The sequence below is a fragment of the Gavia stellata genome, chromosome 2 (genome assembly GCF_030936135.1).
Source record: "Gavia stellata isolate bGavSte3 chromosome 2, bGavSte3.hap2, whole genome shotgun sequence".
NCBI classification, from domain to species: domain Eukaryota; kingdom Metazoa; phylum Chordata; class Aves; order Gaviiformes; family Gaviidae; genus Gavia; species Gavia stellata.
The window spans coordinates 41969990-41989479 of record NC_082595.1 but is presented as its reverse complement, the minus strand read 5'-3'; the positions used below and the strand labels follow the sequence as shown (position 1 = coordinate 41989479).

At 38.5% G+C, this 19490-nt stretch overlaps 1 protein-coding gene across 1 annotated transcript in view; it reads right to left on the bottom strand.

Annotated features, from left to right (window-relative positions):
• ESR1 (estrogen receptor 1) overlaps window positions 1–19490 on the bottom strand; it is a 118862-nt gene that overhangs the window by 20378 nt on the left and 78994 nt on the right. The window contains exon 5 of the mRNA XM_059829568.1: window positions 8762–8900. Within this exon, the coding sequence (XP_059685551.1) occupies window positions 8762–8900 (139 nt within the window). The remainder of the gene's footprint in view (window positions 1–8761; window positions 8901–19490) is intronic.

Here is a 19490-nt window from a genome sequence, read left to right as displayed (position 1 = left end):
CTTAAGGAAGGGGGGTCTCAGGAAAGTTCCATCTCCAAGGTTTTACGACCAAATCAAGAGCATCCATCAGGCTGCCTTAAATACTGCCAGATAGGCATTGGAGGGCTACTTAGCTAACTGAGGATTCCCCCTTTTCTACAATGCTATGCTTTATCAATATTTAAAAGATGAGGAAATTCTTATCAGCAGTGAAATTTTACTTCAGACTATCCTGCACTTAACCAGTAACTCTGGAGATTGTGGAAAAAGTTAGGGAAAAAGTAAGCAGGAAAAAAAAAAAATCTGAAATAAATTAGCCCCCAAAGCTCTAAAACAAAACAGCAATCTCCAAAGAAAAGGAGGCAAAGAGAAAAGCAGAGACTATTACAAGTAAACTAAACCACAGTATCAAATGCAAGGCCTGCTGATGAAGAGAAATGCCAAGCTTATTTATTCTTCTGTGTCTGTACTCATGAGGTTAAATAGCATTTTTCTTTAAAAAATGCCTGTTTTGATCAGAACAATTAGGTTCTTATGATCACACAAATCAACCAGTAAGTGGTAGGTGGGCATGAAGGTGAGAGCTTCAGAGAGAAATTAAAGATGCAAGTTCTGTAGGTGTTCTGTTGTATTGTTTTCTGTGTGGGTTTTTTTAGATCGACTCATTCATAAGCCTTTATTACTAATGGTGGTAGCAACATCTTTTACTCATCCTATTTCTCCCTGAACACTGGCTTTCAAATGACACACCCTGAAGAACTTTATAGACTACAGTCAATGCGTGGTATTACATCCTGCTCTTCCTGGAGAGTACTATTAAGAGCCCTTTGTTTCTTTTTCAATATAAGCTTATTAGAACAGAGATTTGGATCAATTGCTGGCTAAAATGTATTCCAAAGTTTCAAAGTAAGTCCAAGATTTAAAAGTCATCATTGACAAATATTTGCAATAAACATGGAGTATTCATAAATTTAAAAAGAAAGAAAAATCTAGTTTAAAGTGGGTTTCACCTACAGTTAGTCACAGAATACCAGAATTGCTGAAGTTGGAAAGGCTGTCTGGAGATCAGACAGTTCAATGCCCCTGCTCAGAGCAGGGCTACCTACAGCAGGTTGCTCAGGACCATATCTTGTTGGGTTTTCAGTATCTCCAAGGGTTGAGACTCCACAACCTCTTGTCCTGTGACAGAGAAGAATCTTGCTCTATCTTCTTTATTTCCTCCCCCATCAGGTATTTAGACACATTGATCAGATCCTAGTCTTCTCAGCCTCTCCTTGTGTAAGAGATGCTTCAGTCCATTAATCATCTTTGTGGCCCTTCACTGGACTCACTCCAGTATGTACATGTCTATCTTGTACTGGGGAGCTCAGAACTTGACACAGCACTCCAGATTTGCTTCAGCAGGGCTGAGCAATGGGGAAAGATCACCTACCTCTAGCTGTTGATAATGCTTTTCCTAATGCAGCCCAGGAGGCTATTGGCCGCCTTTGCCTCGAGGGAGCATTGCTGGCTCAGAGAGCATCCAGTTGTGCTGATTTCCCAGAAAATGTATGGAGCTTCCCCCTTCATGCTGTACTGTGAGCACATCCATATTTATGTGCATACACACACTTAGGGGGGTCTCCTACTATTAAGTTTTGTTGATTACAACATCTCTCCTGTCCACATCACCCTGAACCCTTTTCTTGCCAGCCCAGTCTACCACCTTCCTCACTTGATTGTGGGTCATCATCTCCCTCCACTGTTGTTCCTGGTTTAAAACTCCCTTGCCATGTTGGCCAGCCTGTGGAAATTATGCCTTTGCCCCTCTTGATGAGGTTGATCCCATCTCTTCCTAGCCATCCTCGATCCTCAGTGCAGGTTCCATGATCATAAAAAAGTTGAATCCCTGTTGTTGACACCAGCTATGGAACCAGTTGTTGACCTGCAGGATCTGTCCACTATTCCTCAAGCCCTTTCTCCTCAACCACCCCAGTGGATTGACCACCTGGGCTCCCATGCCCTTGACCCTTGCCCTCAAAGACATGTAGTCATGACTAAGTGTCTTTCTGGACTAGATCAAGAGAGGATCATCTACCTAGATGAGTACACCATACATTTCAGCAGTGGTGAATCAGGTCTGAAACATATAGACAATTAACTAATAGGTACCTTTTTGATTATTTTTTTCTTGGTAAAATATGATGTGAAATGGATCCACAAATATGTCAGATGATAGGAGAAATCTCTAAAATGCTGCTATAATAATTCTAAGAAAACTGATTGTCTTTTTATCGCATTTGAGACATTTATATTAGAAAATTATTATGAAGGCTCTCCACTTGGGAATAATAAAGTTACAATAATTGGTTGAAAAAATGTTATTCTTGTTGACAGGAAGGCCTTTTTCAGTTTAATTTACATTCAGTCTGAATCACCTTAAAACCAAAAATATTTCAAAATTCTCTTCATATCAGAAATGCAAAGAAAGTTTATTTTAGAAAAGATCAGCATCACAATTCAACATGACCTAGAACTGGGGCCTGAGCTTCCAAGGTCACAGTGACTAGATGAACAAGCAATCTTAGAATTTGTGTAGAGGCTATCTTGAATCCAGAGATGATATCATTCTCTCTGAAAACTTCTGTTCTGTGCCTACAAACCCACCCAGGGAACCTCTTTTTCTAACAGCTGAAAATTGTGAAGATCATAATGAGAGGGGGGTTTCTTGGTTTCTCTTTTTTATTTTTTTAAACAGTTCATCACTTTGAACATTACCCAGCACCTCCCCAAACTCTGGAAGAGTCCTCCTGATTTACATCTAGGTTGTTTGAATTACAAAATCAGGTAGTCTTTGAATTTTGCTCCAAGGCACAGTAAAGACTGATTTACGATAAATGGAAATTATTCCTTTTGCATTGTTTTAAGATGTATAATTCTGTCTCTTGTAATATTTTTTTCATTCTCTGGGGTCTACAATATAATAATACATCTCAAAATCCAACAATAAAGTGAAAGATGAAAGAGAAATTTGATTATTTCAAGAGCTTCCTTAACTCTCTACAAGTTGATCCATTCAGCTCTATCAGGTAAGTGGTCTGACGACAGGATGATTGGTTGAGATGGTTTTCCAGCATAGAATCTATTGCTAATAAAGATGGGATGAAAATTAAATGTACAATTTTTTTCAAATTTATTTTGAAGTGCAATTTTGGATATACTTGTTGCCTATGGGGCTTTTTCCCTTTGAAATAAATAAGAACAGCAGGTGACTAATGAAGCATTCTGAATCAAGCATCTGTGACCATTTTGCTTCCATTTTTCTAATAAGTCAATGGTAATTAATGCATCCACAACTACACAGTGCCAAAAAAAACAGTTGTGCATCTACTCAAGTGACAGACAAGTGTGATGTCCTCAGGTATTTGGAACATTTAACAAGGTGAGGGACTAGCAAAACATACTTGGATTTTATCCTGATGCTCTCCTATTGTATCTAATCTTCTGTCTATCAAAACGTTGGAAAGCACTATCTGCACAGAAAACGTAAAAGATTATTTTCAGATTTGGTGAGAAACTTTCAGACCAAAGCCACGAAAGCAGTAAATTATTCAGCTGCCCAGTCATATAGTGAATGCTGTAAGACTTTATGCTATTCATGCTAGCTGCAGTTTAAAGAGATCCATGGCCTCCTGCCATTGCTCAATATGAAAGTCAGTAAAGGGAAAATTTTTCAATTTCTTCCGAAAGAAAGAAAAAGCTCCATCAAGCACTGGAAAAGGAAGTGAACAAGAGTTTCCAAATAAAAAATACCTGAACAGCAGATTAGATTTCTCCATAGAAGGAAGGAAATAACCTGGTAGAAACATGAAAATACTGACTAAGTGTAACTGAAATTTTGTAAGTTCCTAGACTGATTTTTTGCTGCTAGACATTTTTTGCAATCATGATAAGAAAATAACATTAGAACATAACATGAGAACAGCCGTACTGGCTCATTTCAAAGGTATGTTTAGCCCTGGGCTAAGCGTGTAGGTATTTGGATCTGCTGATTTCAAGTGATTATCTCTAGTGCTAGATTGGAAGAGATAATAAGTTGTGGATTACCATACAACTTCTCAACATGCTCATGACTTTATGCAATTCCTATCATCACTATTTTGTTTCCCTTCTTCTATTGAGCACCACAGGCAGAGAAGCCAGTCTATTTAGTTATTCTTTTTACCAAAGCTCATCTCTTTCTTTGATTGTCTATGCAGCCCCTCTGGGTATCTTCCCTGTTTTTTCAATATTCCTGTTAAATAAAATCAGAAAGGCACGGTTTTCCAAGCACAGATGCAGCACAGATTTAAACAGTGGAATAACAATGATGTGTACTGTTTCTTTTTCCTGTTGTAATGATTCCTGGGGGGTAAGCTGCAGCCTATTTGCTTTTCAACTGCTGGCGAGCTAAGAACTGTTGGTTCCGTAGAACTGACTACTGTTAACAGCGAGATGGAAAGATCAACTCAGAATGCAGTTTATGAAGATTAGGATTATTCTTCTCCTGTATGTGTCAGTTCACATTTGTCTACATAAAATTTGGATCTTGTTTGATACTTTTTGGAAATCAAACAAAACCCCCCTCATCCACTTGCTTGTTAATTTCTTGAAAGAACTCCAATGTGTTCATGACACGTGGCTTCCCCTTACAAAATGCATGGTGACTCTTTACCACTATGTTTATTCACACCTCAGCCAATTCTCTTCTTTAGATGGTATCCCATCAGTTTCCTTAGAATGGTCACCAGGCTTACCGGGGAGAAGTTCAACCCACCTTTTAAAACGCAGCGCTGTGTTTCCCATTTTGCTGATACTGAGGATGTTTCATCCACCTCAGTCAGCAATTCAGCCATTTCTACCATGACTTTCTTTACAATTATGTTTCAAACCTTCAAGTAACCTCTGATCAGCATGATATTTGAATGCAACAAAGCCTTTAAAAATATAACAAAATAGGCCTTTCTTATTCCTGAAGAAACATTACATTTTCTTCAAAATTATGAACAGCCTATTGTCAGACCTGACAAATGTCAGCCCTGGTCTAATGACATTTTTAAGGTCTAGTTTCTTGGGAACCCTCCAGACAGGAAACATCTGTTTTGTGCCATTAGAAACATAAGCCTTTACTTCTAGATTTATCTTATACAAGATACTAATTTTCAAACATGGGATATAAAAGATTTGCATTTATCCTGGGTTTTCTTTGGTTGAATCAGGTACTGGACATTAATTGCAAGCACTGTGAGTGTGCCATTGTATTTCCCAATTGGGCTTATTTTTCTAATCTATAATTATTGCCATTTGAGTTTTTTTAATAGCATCAGTTGTACACTGTCAAAATGTACCAGTTATATGTAACTGGCAGACTACTAAAAGTCCTGATTTTGAACCAAGACTCAAGTGTTTAGGTGGTGCATTAACAGAATAAAAAAGGGTGCATTACCCCACGGAATACCCTATCTAATTACAAGGCAGAATGGGAATAAAAAGGGATAATGTTACTATATTCATCCATACAGAAGGCAGTAGTCTACACATACTGGCAGCTTAATTTTTGTATAATTTTTTTTACAGGCAAAGCAAAATTTTAAGAAGGAACTGAAAATTAATAACAAAGGGCTGTCTTACAGATATTTTTAAGAGTTCTTCTAAGTGTGAATTTTTACATAGGAAAATTATAGAGGTATTTATTTGAAAATGTAACAAGTAGACTCTCACAGAATGAGAAAGATCTTCAGAGACAAGAGAAGCTCATGTTTAATATGACCCAAGTAGGAGGAGTGAGCTGAGAGAAGAAAATTCAGATTTGTTCAAAAAAAGAGCAAAGTTGGAATGTTATTTTTATGGCATTTCAGACAGATATGAACAAGACAAGACTGTATCTAGCCAAATGGTAAAAAAGTTGCATAATAAAACTTGACATGACCTGAGCCTTATGTACAGATGTATACAAACGACTATCTATCTCCAAGATTCTAGACAGAAAGAATCTGTTAGAGACAGGAGAAGCCTGAATATGAAAAATTAATGGGATGTGCAAATCAGAGAGGATGTCTGCCACAGAATGATCAGAGAGAGGTAGAGGCATACGCAAAATGTGGTAAAGCTCCATATTAACAATACTGAATTGGCACTAAGTCCAGACAAACACGGGTTAGAGACAGACCTAGGTTTTACCATCTGTAGTTGGTGACTCTGGATTATAGACAGTAGCTAAACTAGTATTTGCAAATGCTGTTAACCCCATAGATCAGTAATAGGGAAAGCATGATGGGGATTCAGGACAGAATGCTGTGGATGAAAACACTGAAAAGGAGTATCCTGTAAAGAACATGCTGAAGGGTAAGGAGAGAAGAGCAGATGAAAGGAAATTGTACTACAACATCCATATTTTCCATTATTTTAGCCATTCAATCAGATTATTTCATTATTTAGATCAACAACAATAATGCATCAAACAATTTTTACACTCTTGTGGTATTTGCCCAAATACTTGATGCAGTGGAAGGACTCTATTGAGTTAAACAGGCTTTGAATCAGTCTCTGTCCCACCCTCTCAAATCTGACAAACTATATTGTCGCCCTATAACATTCTCAAAAGGCAACTTGCCTAAATCAAATTAGCACATCAAACTATTTTTAGCACTATTTAACTAGTAAATCAACTGTTAGTTGACTAATTAACATATCAGTGCTTCCCAAAGTCAAGTAATTTATTATTTAAGTTTTACCAAATATCCCTACCAAGTAGAGTGATGCAAGTATATGATGCATAAGAAACATGTTTCTTACTATTTGAAAATAAGATGTAATAGATATACATTTTTAGAAACAGTCTTGTTTCAAAGCCAGAAAACAAAGAGCCTGTTTTGATTATGAAATTAATTGATCTTTGAGCCCTAAAGTAACATGTAGTTCCAGTTGCATGCAATTGTTTTCTTTAATCCAGCAGAGCTGGTTTAAACTGTGTGAAACAACTGCTCAGACTCCATTTTATTCAGAGCACGGGGATTTTTATTTGAGGTAGACCAAAGTTTCAAGTGTTTCCCTAGCTGTTTTTCTTAGCTAAGAGGAGGAAAAATGGTACTCTGGCTCTTCTCCTCAGTTTCCAATTTTTTTCTCACAACCTGTATTATGGAATGTGGAACAGATGGGTTGGTCTTTGGAAGCTATATTGCAATTTATAGTAGTTTTCAATAATATGCTATACTTACTTTCCTACAGTAGTAAATTTTACTTCTTATGTGCATTAAGAAATTATTTTTAAACTGTTACGTTTTCTTGAGAAGACTATACTTACATCTAGGCAAGCAGATATTTTCTGTACACAAAATGAGAATGTGTTTTGCATGTGTCTAGTTCAATAGTTCACAGACCATGTGCTTAGTCAAGTGGAATAGAGTTTTTCCTAAGGCAAAAAGTACTTCTCTATTCCTATGAAATATTATCTTTTATACTGTTAGGCATTATCATTTATATTTTACTGAAGTAGGAAAACTAAACCAATAGAGGGAGGGGAAAAATCAAAGGATTAACACTGCACAAATGCAAACATGAAAACTCAGTATCTGGCAGTTAACAGAGCAAGCTGCTCAAAAGACATTTTTCTGCTAATATGAGTTTCAATTCATTCACCCAGCTAATGGCTGCAGTAGCTGAAGGCACTGCCCTTGTCTTTTTGTTGCCACCCCTCTGCTGTAGCTCACCGTCCCTGCAGCTACATGATGAGATCAGAAGCATGCCCAGCTCTTCGATGCCTCACCTCATACCCTAGCTCCTTAGCTCCTCAGCTCAGCTCTTCTTCCACCTTCAATCTACACCAAGAAGCCAAACTCTACGCTAAAGTGACCAGTGTGCACACATAAGCTTTCTCCTGCCAACTCTGCTATGTGGGCAGTGGTCTTCAACAAAAGGGGACTACCAATAGCTAGGATAACTCATTAACCAACCGTTTCTAGATTTGCCACAGTCATTTCCCAAAACCTCTGCTCAGTGGTTACTCCCTTTTAACACTCTTTCCCAAGGCTGAAATTTTTCATGACTGGGAAAAAAGAGAACTTGAGTTTGCATTAAGATAAATAGAATACATTTTGAAAATCTATCAATCTTCCAGTTTTATTTGTGAAGACTGCCAGCTAAAATCCAGGATATCGTATGGCAGAGATGCATATTTTTCTTTCTCACTTAGAAACAACTACAGCATATTAGCAAGATTGACTAAAAAAGGCTTAAGGCAGCAAGCAGGTATGTGTTTTACATATTTGACTGCAGTTTGCAGGAGAAAAAAACCCCAGAACCTTAATGTATTCTCTGCAAATAAGAGACTATACAAGGATTTTCTGCCAAAATTTTGCCTGGCTGCTTGGATAAACCAATTCTAACTAAGACTAACTAGGAGGATTTTACGTAAGCAGAAATAATTATCTGAATTAAAGTGATTATGGTTCAGTATTTAATTTTAATTTATTTTAGTTTTGCAACAAACTGCACAGATTAGAAGAGAAATTTTCTGCTGCCTTTGAAAGAAAGCACTTCCAGTAGCAGGCAACTTTCACATGTGTTACTTGTCTAATAAATGACCAGCACCACATTCCAGAGCATTCCTAGTTTTTTGAGAGTTCCTTTTCCAGTCCCACCTACTACAACCCTGTTTAACTTAAAATGTACTGTCAAATTGTAGTATCAGTGACAAGCTAAAAATTGATCTGATTTCAGTAGAAATACATTAACTTAAATAATTCACAGCAACATGCAGACTGACCTGTCCAATAATAGGTTAGGTGCAAATAAAAGCTTTCCTGGGTGTTCCATGGAGCGCCAGACTAAGCCAATCATCAGTATCTCTAACCAGGCACATTCCAGTAGATGGACCTGATCATGGAGTGTTAAATCCACAAATCCTGAAAGAATAAATAGGAGACAGTAAAAACACTCCAGGTTTGTACACGGAACAACATTATTCAGAGAATCAGGTTAAAAAGTGCATTGGAGCTGGATAACCAAAAAGAAAAAGCAGTAAAACAAACATTTGTCCTCTTTACATTTTGGGCTGAGTTTTGTCTATTGTTAGGTCCACCGTGGCTCCATCCTACAGAACAGTCAGCACATTCTAGCCCCCTGGTTGTGCCCTGGCTGCACCCCGCCCCAAAAGCAGGGCAAGAGCCAGGTTCACATCTCCGTCCCCATGCCTGTTGCTAGTGGCCTGGGAAGCCGGGTGCACACTGCAGAAAGGGACAGCCGTCTGCTCCAGTGCCATGCTGCCTGGGTCATGATGGAGGGAAAATGGAAAAATCCTCCTATAAAATGAAATGATAGCTCTAACCCGCTACTCCCAGACCACTTTTCCTGGTGGAATGCTGTTTTACAGACTCGTGAACAGCTCACCACACTGCAAGTGCCATACCTGTGTGGAAGAGGGCCCAATACAGCATTTCAAATAAACTAGCAAGCAAATGCTGATCACTGCACAAGCAGAATTCACTGATGAACCACTTGCTTCTATTTCTATTGGACTGTAGGACCTGGAGGAAGGAGGTGACCTCTCTTACTCTGTATTTAAGCAATGCTAGAAACAATAAATGCAAAATTGCTTATAGCAATGCTAAAAGATGAATATGAAAGAATAACAATATGAAATTTCAGATTGCACTCAGGTTAAGTAATCTGCACAAAAACTAAGGAGAGAAAGTAAAAAAGAAAGCTAATAAATTACTTCACTAGTATTGTAAAGGAGGGATATTTTGTTAGCCTGCTCTGAGAATAGAAAAATACTGCCCAACAAGGCTAACATCTTTTAAAGTACCTGAATGTGAATACTTTGCATTAAAAATCCTAAAAGGATTGGCCAGCAATATTATTGCTGTCTGGAACATTAACTCTGATTTCAGTGAAGCTAAGGAGGTTTCAAAAAATTAAGACAAAAAAGAAAACTGATTGTGAGTCCACGGTTTAAAGCATTAAATGATCTGCCAGCCTGACATCTACTTTGGGTTCTGTAACAATACAGCTAACACAAACCTTGATTAATGCAGGTTTAAAAGTCCATAATATAATAATACACATCAACTATAATTCATAAAAAACCTTATCAGATTAACATGATGGCTTTTTAGGTGACATTATAAGTTTAGTTGATTAAAATAATAGTTTTGATGAAACAGACTTCTACGAGATGTTTGATTTCATAAGAACATGCAACAGATTAACTGAATTAATATATTTTAACCGACACATCTTAGTATGTAAGGGCAAAAGGTTAATGAACTGAACTGAAGTGTTTCTAGAGGAATGCCATACAGCTTACTTTTTTACCCTAGACAATTTTTGTAATGATGACATGGAAAAAACAGAAATCATGTTTCAGATGTCACGATGGCATGTGGGAAATAATGCAAAAAGTGGGTTGAGAATGTAAGGAATCTAAATCGCTCACTAGCTTTGTCATAAAACATACAAAGACATGAGTTTAAAACCAAGACTATTAGGCATATATGCAAGATGGAAACAGTGGCAGCTATGAAGAGGACTTGGAAATGATGGAGAAAAATCAGCCAGTTTGAGCTTCCAGTGGGAAGCTGTATCAAATAAACATGATGAACTTTACAAAAAGCCAGGGGAATTCTGAGTAAGAAATTACCTCTGTGTGTGTTACCTGAATCTGTAACCATTCTCCAAGCAGGATGAGAAGTTGGACAGAATGATAAACATCAAAATGAATAAAACATTGAAAAACATGCCCTCTAGTGGGAGATAAGAGAATTTAGTTACTCTTTGTGAAGCTAAATAGGCCAAACGGGTTAAAGGACTGCAATGAGTAAATTTCTAAAGAAAAAAGGAATGGCATTACAAAAGGTAATGGCATAACATACAGAAGCCCATGCTGGAAGCTATACCTGCTCCAAGCCAGACTACCAATGAGGGGCCATTGTTAACAACAAAAGTAGTTATTACCTAAGCAACATACTAAGGTTCCATGTTATTTGCTATCATTAGAATCCTTAATCAGAATTTAATTATTATTTTTAAGACATACACTTGTTCAAGCAAGCTAATTCATAATAATGTTACAGAAGGTTAAATTAAATGATGAATAAATCATTAGTCACTTCATCACTCAGAGCATGTTGAACTTTAATGCAGCTAAAATTATGTGTAGATGTGCACTGCATTCTCAAATATCAGTGTTCTTTTAATGCTGGCAAGTTTTGAAAGAAAAAGCATTTTTGAATTGTAAATTTTTGATTATTGTGCTTTAAGGAAAAAGAAAGACCCTCACTTCACTGTTGATAAATTAATTAACTGCAGCTTACGGATATAACCTATATCTGACTCCATACACCAGACTGACCAATTGCATGATCTTATGAGACATGTCAAAATCCTTGTGTGGCCAAAACCCACAAGAGCTAGGCTGCCATTAATCCATTCATATATCATATGCTTGGCAGGAGAAAAACACTTACAGAATAAAAGCCATGCATGGACCATTCCTTTTTCATATACAAAAATATTAACAGTGTTTTTGAGTGATTGCCAACACAGAACACAATAATTGTTCCACGAACTCTTGTTTCTTATGGAAATCTGAACTTCTGAAAAGCCAGAAAGGTCTTCTGAGCACTCAGCTAAGAGTAGGTGGCAATTAAATTCATGTTATGTGTAGAACACAGAATGGTAACGTTCAAACTAAACTGATTATCCTTTCTAGTGTGAAGTAGCAGTATGTGCCGCATCAGTGACAATACGATACAAATCTCTCTTTTTCCAAACAATAAGACACCCTGAAGCAGCAGTGGGTCCATGGAGGAAAAGCTATAAAAAGCCCTACTCTGGCAAACATCACTCTCTAGAGGTGACATTAAACTTGAGAATCCAAAATTGTATGACCCTACCATCCTAAAAAAGGAAGGCAGCAACCACCTACAACAGGTATGAGCAAATCTCTTTGTAAACTGGGAATTTGGGCAATTGCCCAAAGTGAAGGGTTGCCATGAAAGAACACAAAGACTGCTGAAAGTAGTGTTAGGTAGAACATATATCCCTGACAACAACAGAGAAGTGGGTTTTGCACAAGATTGTTTGGTTGCAGTAAGGAACAACATAAAGCTCAGATGGTTTTCATTTATTGCTAATGTAACATACATTGTGATCACCGCAGTCCTCTGAAATAACCACCAACATATATATGTGTCAAATTTTACCAATCAAATATTTTGAAACTAATAAATTCATCATTTGCCTTAGTGACTTTAGACTTAATAAGTAGCTTTCTTTTTTATCAAAAACAATTTCTCTAGCAATTAACATTATCTGAGATCCAATATCCAGTGTCATTGCAGATTTAATCCTACAACTCTAAGTCCTCCAGTGGATACTTACTATCATTTGGGGATCATTTAATTATCACAATTTTGCAGCTTCTACTAATACTCTTAAGACACAACTACAAGGTGTCCAGACTATTCTTCTTCCACAACAAATGAAAAAGCAATCTTTTTTTTTCATCTGATCCAACTGTAATCCTACTTATATGTTTATACCATATGTCTTAATTATCATGATGGGTACCTGAAATATAAATTTCAGCCAGTTTTTGCAAGTCAATAAACAACATTGTGACATAAAGAATTACCGTCTCCAGGTGCTTTGAAGGAAAGTAGAGCAAAAGCAGCATAAAAGTTTTAAAAGGAATAGCAAAGGTCCATCTAGCAAAGTACCCCATTTACAACAGCAATTGATACCAGATGCTTATGGCAAAACATATGGCAGGACAAACATATGCTTCTACAGAAAGTTTTCTCAGGCTCCAGCGGTATGCAGCTGAGACTTACAGAGCCAAAGATGGTCTTTTTGTGCTTAATATCCCTTAACATCTTTTCCTACAAGTTTGTCCAGATGCTTTTTGAACCTACTTAGGCATTTAATCCACTTCAGATTTTTTATATACTCTGGAAATAGTACTCTCCAGTAAGAAGTTTCACACTCTAACACTAGGAAAGTAATAATTTCCTGTTGTTCTGAAAAAAAAATCTGTTACTTGATGCATCTAATTATTTTATTGGAAGATACCATCATTCCCTAGGTCATCATCTCACTGCTAATCTTCTCTTTTCCAAACATTTTTAGTATATTCAGTCATTCCTCACACAAAAGTTATCCTGTTCCCCTTTGAACTCATCTTGTCTTTCTCGGAGCATTTTCCAATTCAACTATATTATTTCAGAGACAGTGAGGCTAGGACTGCATAGTTTTTCAGTCTGCCCTTGTCTTCATCACCTTAATCAACTTAGTATCATCCATAATTTTTATCACTGCTATTCACGCCTTTTTTCCCAGCCAACTTATTAATATGCTGAACAACATATGCCTAACTTCTGAACTCCAAAGGTTATCTCTTTCCTGAATGTCCTGCCTGCTTGTCTGGAAAGTCTTTAACTTGATAGCAACAGGAATTTTTATAATATCTCCTATAGCAAAAAATATAGGATGCTATACTATACAAAAATTTTGTGGGAAATCAGAACATTGCTGCATTGTGTGTCTTAAATTTGTACATATGAACCACTATTTTTTTTAATCTTAATGTAGTGTTTTGAAAGGTGGCAACAACCACAGAAAAAGGCTGTTGTTTACCGTATCTATACAGTATCTCAGCTATGCAACGGTCATGTAATAGGCCACATTTGGAACAAAACACTAATTATGTTGGCAAAGACAGCAGGAAAGTAATGGTGAGTGCTGCAACCTAATAGCTAGCAACCATTTAATAAAGCAACTAAATTAAGAGATGCTTATATAGATAAAAATATCTAAGTAGATGAAACAGACAAACAGAAAAATAACTCCTACAGCAAGTTCTGTTCTCAAGAAACAGCCAGGAAGAGGAAAAACCAGCATCTGTTTCTCCTAACCTAAAGCACATTGGAGGACCAATAACTCAGTCACCACTATTTGATCAAGACATGAAATCTGTGCTTGCTGTAGTGCCACAAGCTCAGTGTCCAACCTCTCCACTTCAAGCAGAGAGGTCAGACCGCACCTACGCATTTATCTAGCACATAAGATGACATTTTAGTCTGAACTTGCATGGATCACTCAACCTCTTCAACCCTTAAGGCTGAGCCTTGAAATGTCTTAGTTAAGAGGTGGCTAAAAGCTAAGAAGTGGCTAAAACTTGCACCTTGGCTATAGCCTTGTCTGTACACAACAACAGCAGGGCAAAACAGAATCCAAAGACAAGTGAATCGGAGAATCACAAACACAGTTTTCCATAAGTCTCAGTATTCACACAGCTATTTCTATAACGCTACTTATTCCTACTTCTTTCCACAGATCTTCAGACCAAAATTATAAGAAACTTTTATTAAGTTCTCCCTCCTGAGGGCACTTAAAGTATGACATGGACATATTGGTTTAATTGTTTACACAACTCCAGTGTTTTAAATCAAGACCTATTTTGAAGACTGAAGATCAAAAATCTTTAAAATCCAACATTTTCAATTCAAATATTTTGCTAAAAAAGTAGTCTTGTCATTTCAATTTTTTTAAGGGACATTACTTTTGCTTCTGTAAGTGGGGTCAGAAAAAAATTAACTACAATTTGCTGAGTTCCAGGGAGGAAAGTCTGAGAGGCAAACACAGAGCAAGTGGCACAATCGTAAGAGCCTCTAAATACTTTGTCTGCTCTTTCAGAATTCTCTATTTTCACTGCCTGTATAATTATAATATAGCAGAATACCAATCCGAACTTATACACTGTCTCCTCTAAGCCTAAACAGTCTGTCAGAAATGAAATGAGATGAGATCAGAGAGAACAGCATCTGCTCTTAATTACTGTTAATTCCTTTTAAAAATTTTACTTCACATTTGCCAGCTCTAATGGTTCTAAACCTTTTTATGAAAAATAACAATCACAATTTACAGGCGTAAACATAATATGAGTTAGGTATGTTTGGGGTTTTGGGCAAAACCCAAGTCAGAAGGATCATGAGGCCCTGCTTTCACAGTCTGTATTCGTACTGGAAGTCAAGATCAAGCAAGCTTTTGCCCTTCTCCTCCACGGGAGGTTTCCGTCCTCCCTGAGCTCACCTTAGGAGACCTGCCTTACAGTTTGACAGGTGTACTGCCCCAGCCAAACTCCCCACCTGATGCTGTCCCCGGAGCAGGATGCTGCAGGGATGTCACATCTGTTGCTTTTATTTCAGATCCCATTTCTAGGAGCTGGTCTGTTCTGCTTCCACCTGAAAGCTGCACCATGATGATTCCAAAACGCATTTCTCAGGTAGATGAGAACCATTTCAACTGTTTTGCAGGAATGCGTAAAGTTACCATGACTTCACTCAATGCTTTCTGCTTGCATAAAACATGCATACTTTTTGAGGGCTGTCCAGTCCATATCTTTTTGGGATGAGGAGACTGAGAAGATCCTGAGGCCATTCCTGGTCCAAAGAGCCAATGCCTCGTTGGGACAGGAATCTCTCCTTCCCTCTTCAGGTACACACCAGTCTAAACTATGACCAAATGTACCCTGCATACATCAGATCTAATAAATACTGTCGTATTTCACATCTCCTATGCCAAAGTAAGCTTGTAAAGAAGTTAGCCAAGTGGAAGTTGATCTAGTCAAAGTCAATACTTTGCACCGAGCACAATCTGGGTTTAGGGACATGGAAACACTTCAGGGGTAGTGACAGATAATCACTGCTGGTCAGACATACATTCTCTTCTCCTGACAAACCCTTGCCACATTTTTATGAAATATTGCTGTCTTGCCCGCGAGAAACATCAGAAGTCCACAGCATAGAACCAGCTTGGCTGGTGCTGCTCCTGGGGAGACAGACCACGCACCGGCCCAGCAGGGCTGTGGGAACACCCAGCCCGGGAGCCAGCCCCTAACTTCGGAGTGCTCCTGTGAATTTTCAGGACAGTGAGTTCTCACTGAATAGCAGCCCAAGCAAATTATTCTGCAGCACTTGATTGCCTGGGAAAATCTGTCCTGTGCTGGTGGATGGTCAGGCCATGTGTCCAAAGCTCGAGGTTTCTTCCTCACTGTGCTCTCCCTGGCACGGACGCAGCTTGGAGAGAAGACAAGCTGGGTTGCCTTGTAGCTCAAGGCCATGGCTGACACACAGCACAGACATACCCAGCGAAGCTGAGTGCTCTCGTGTCCTGACTTCCCTTGCGTATGTCACTGTGTCTGCCTTGACTAAAACACAGGTTTTATTTTGCAACTGTTTGACTTTGTTAACCAAAGATTTTTCCAGAAAGTGCATTAGCAGTACCAGTTAACACAAATACGTTGAGGCCTTCCATCAGGGAACATAATAAAAGTAATCGGCACTCACATAGCACTTTACATTTTCAAAGGGCAGTAAAGCCATTAAGTATTATTAAATGTATTTTATAGACAGAACACAGAGAGGTTAAGTGCCTCATCCAGGAGGAGGCAGGATTAGGACGGAGGTGTGGCAGGCTCTCAGTACACTCTCTAGCCCTTTCAGCCACAAAAATCTTTGGGGCGGAGAAGCCTCCTTGAACTCAAGTGCAAGCTCCGTTTCTTGCAAACCAGTAAAAAGGTAAAAAAACCAGAGGAATCTGAACTTTTCTCAAAGAGAAAAAAGAAAGCAAGCCTTACCAAGTCAGATTTGGGGGGGGGGGGGGGGGCGGAATTTTTTAGAGTGTGAGCAGAAAACCTGGATGCAGGGAACTGAATGAGCATTAATTCTTAATGGGTTTTAAAACACTCACTAATCTAGGCAAGGTAACTGCCTATATAAAAAAATCCTAGGCCTAAGCTTTCTTCCCCCTCTAAACAAGCAGTTTTGAAAGTTTTTAAAATAACAACAAATCTTACTACTAATAATAATTATAACAACAACAACTACTGTATAAGATTATTGCTAGTGAAGGCTGCCTGCCAATTTGCTAGGGAAAGTTTATCACACTGTTTTTATAAAGCAAGAAGGGAGACATATACACATTTTCTGTACAAAAAACAAGCACTACAAATTATCAACAAAAAGCGATGTTCATTATTACACTAGAAATTCCTGCAGCACTATACAGCAGTTATTTAAAGCATGTTAATTAGCATTCAACCCTGGAATGTAATTCAGACATCTGAGTCAGGCTACGCTTTGACAACAGTAAGAAGCTACTTTATGGTTCTTTTACCACTGAGAGCTGTGCTATTTCTTAGGGGGTTCAGGCTTGCAAATAAAATGCACAGGACATTGTCTGCATACTGAGAACGGGACAATGGCAGCCATTCCCAGTGATTTTAAGTGTAGGAACAGACCATCAGCTGCGTATGAAGGTTTTTCTTTTGAAGGGTGTCCTCTGAACCTTTCCCTGTTCAGGTGAAGAAGGATACTACACAAAATTTATTAGCTGCTGACTGAAATACACAGTATGAAGTAATACATCTTTTCTTTATTGTCTCTGCAACAGTTAATTACATTAGTCTAAATTTATACCAGTACTCAGGCCAGTTGCAAGTAGGTTTGAGGAGTTTTTTTGAATTTGTCATGTTTGGTTATGTAAGAGGTCACTGCTATGCAAAATGTTGTCCATCAAAAGCAGATCCAGCTAAAATCATTCATGGGGCTGGTTATGCATTCTTGCCTGACTTTTACGAACTCAAAAGACACGCTTACAAATACAAGCTGTCCTCTCCACCTCATTCTTCCCCCTCCTCCCTTCCCCGCCTCACCAGGGCTGCTACTCTCCTGGTCTGTTCCGCTGGTTTAAGCGTTCAGCCAACTGAGGAAATAACCGGGCAAGAAGGAGGAGCGTGAAAGGTGAGTGACGGGCAGCTAGGGAGCACCAACCACCTCGGATGGTTTACGCTCTGTGTAAACCTGCCCCGAGACTTGAGGTCATGTCCAGCATGACTTGGATTTTTTGTATGTTCAGCTGCGTCCAAGAGAGCATAAGGTTTTCGGCATTTGTTTGACCTCCATGCTAAAGTACCAGGCTGTGCTCCAATCACAACCCAAATGAAATGTAAATACATGATGGTTTTGTGGCTGTCGAGAAAAATCATTTGAGGCAACAGGTGTCTTTAAGCAACCATTCTAAGCAATCTCTGCAAGCAATCACAGTTTTTAAGCAAACATAGTCACTGCAGGGGGAAAAAGGAAGCAGACTGAAGTAGACTCTTCCACAGCTTTTTAAATGACCCCTGCCTGCCCCTGTGAGGTTTCAAATGGTCGCTTCAATACACAGTTATCAGGGGAGAATTTTAAAACCAAAGATCAACCTGTGAGACTTCCCAGTAGTTTTCCTCTTTTACAGAGTGCACCTACATGCTTTTACTATACCTTTTTACTGATTTCATAACCACTTGAGTTGGCAAAGGCACTTTGGATGGGGCAGTACTGTAACAGCATCAGTGAGAGCAGCATGGTGGTGTTTTGCGCGGGGCTCTGCCGGCCTGCTCAGAGCTGGCTTGGGCGGCATCCCACACCTGGCATCCGCTGCGGCCTTGGGAGACGGACCTTGCGAAAGGAAGAGGGTTCTGAAAAACCTCAGGGTGGACAAAGGCAATGCAGATATGCCGCACGGTCTAATGGCTGTATGGGTGGCAAGATAGGGGTGGCAAGCGAAAAAGCTCAGTTAAAATGAGCCTGCCACAGGCAGCTCACTTCTACTTCTCTGCACGTCATTTTTTCCACAAATGTTAGGGTATAAAAATATCTCCATTGTTCCATTTTTTATCTTTTTTGTTCCATTAATTATAAGAGCTATATGAAAGACCCAAAGGTCATCGTAACACAATCAAGAACATTTTGGAAAAGAGATAAAATTACCTCTGGAAGGTAACACAAACAATGATCAGCTTCAGCAACTCTTCTAAACTAACATTATTTATTTATTGAAGCAATTGGAAGCTGAAATTAATGATTATTAACTCTATTCTTTCGGAAAGTCCCTAAAAACCTGGGTTTATATTTTTGATTATTTCCATTAATTTTGTTTAAGTATTTAAGAATTAAAGTTTCACCGTTTCAATTTGTAGCTCCATCCGTGCCTGGAAGCTTGAGAAATGTCACTTTTGAATTTAACACCTTTTTGGCTGCAACTTTCACATGGTGAAACTGGGAGGGCTACCTTCTCCCCTTCTTCATTCATAAAATCCAGCGAACGAAGCACTAAGGTTTCTGCTCCACAGCCTATTCCATCCCAGGATCTACTGTACTCACCACTGAACCATTTAACATTCATTGCAGCAGCATCTGGAACTAGCAGAAAAGAGGATTATTTTGCAACCCAAGGAAAAGAGGGAAAAACTGTCAAGTCTGTAGTGAACTTGAAGATTAAAACTGCTTCAAGACTACAAATAGAAATTGCTCAGAACATAATGTGCTGTACCCAAGAGATGAAGCACAACCTCAGAGTTCATGGTCTGGTCATTCTTTATAGACATTAGGAAATAAAACTAGCTTGACTAAGGCACCTGCATCCATTTTATTTCTTCAGATTGTTCACTT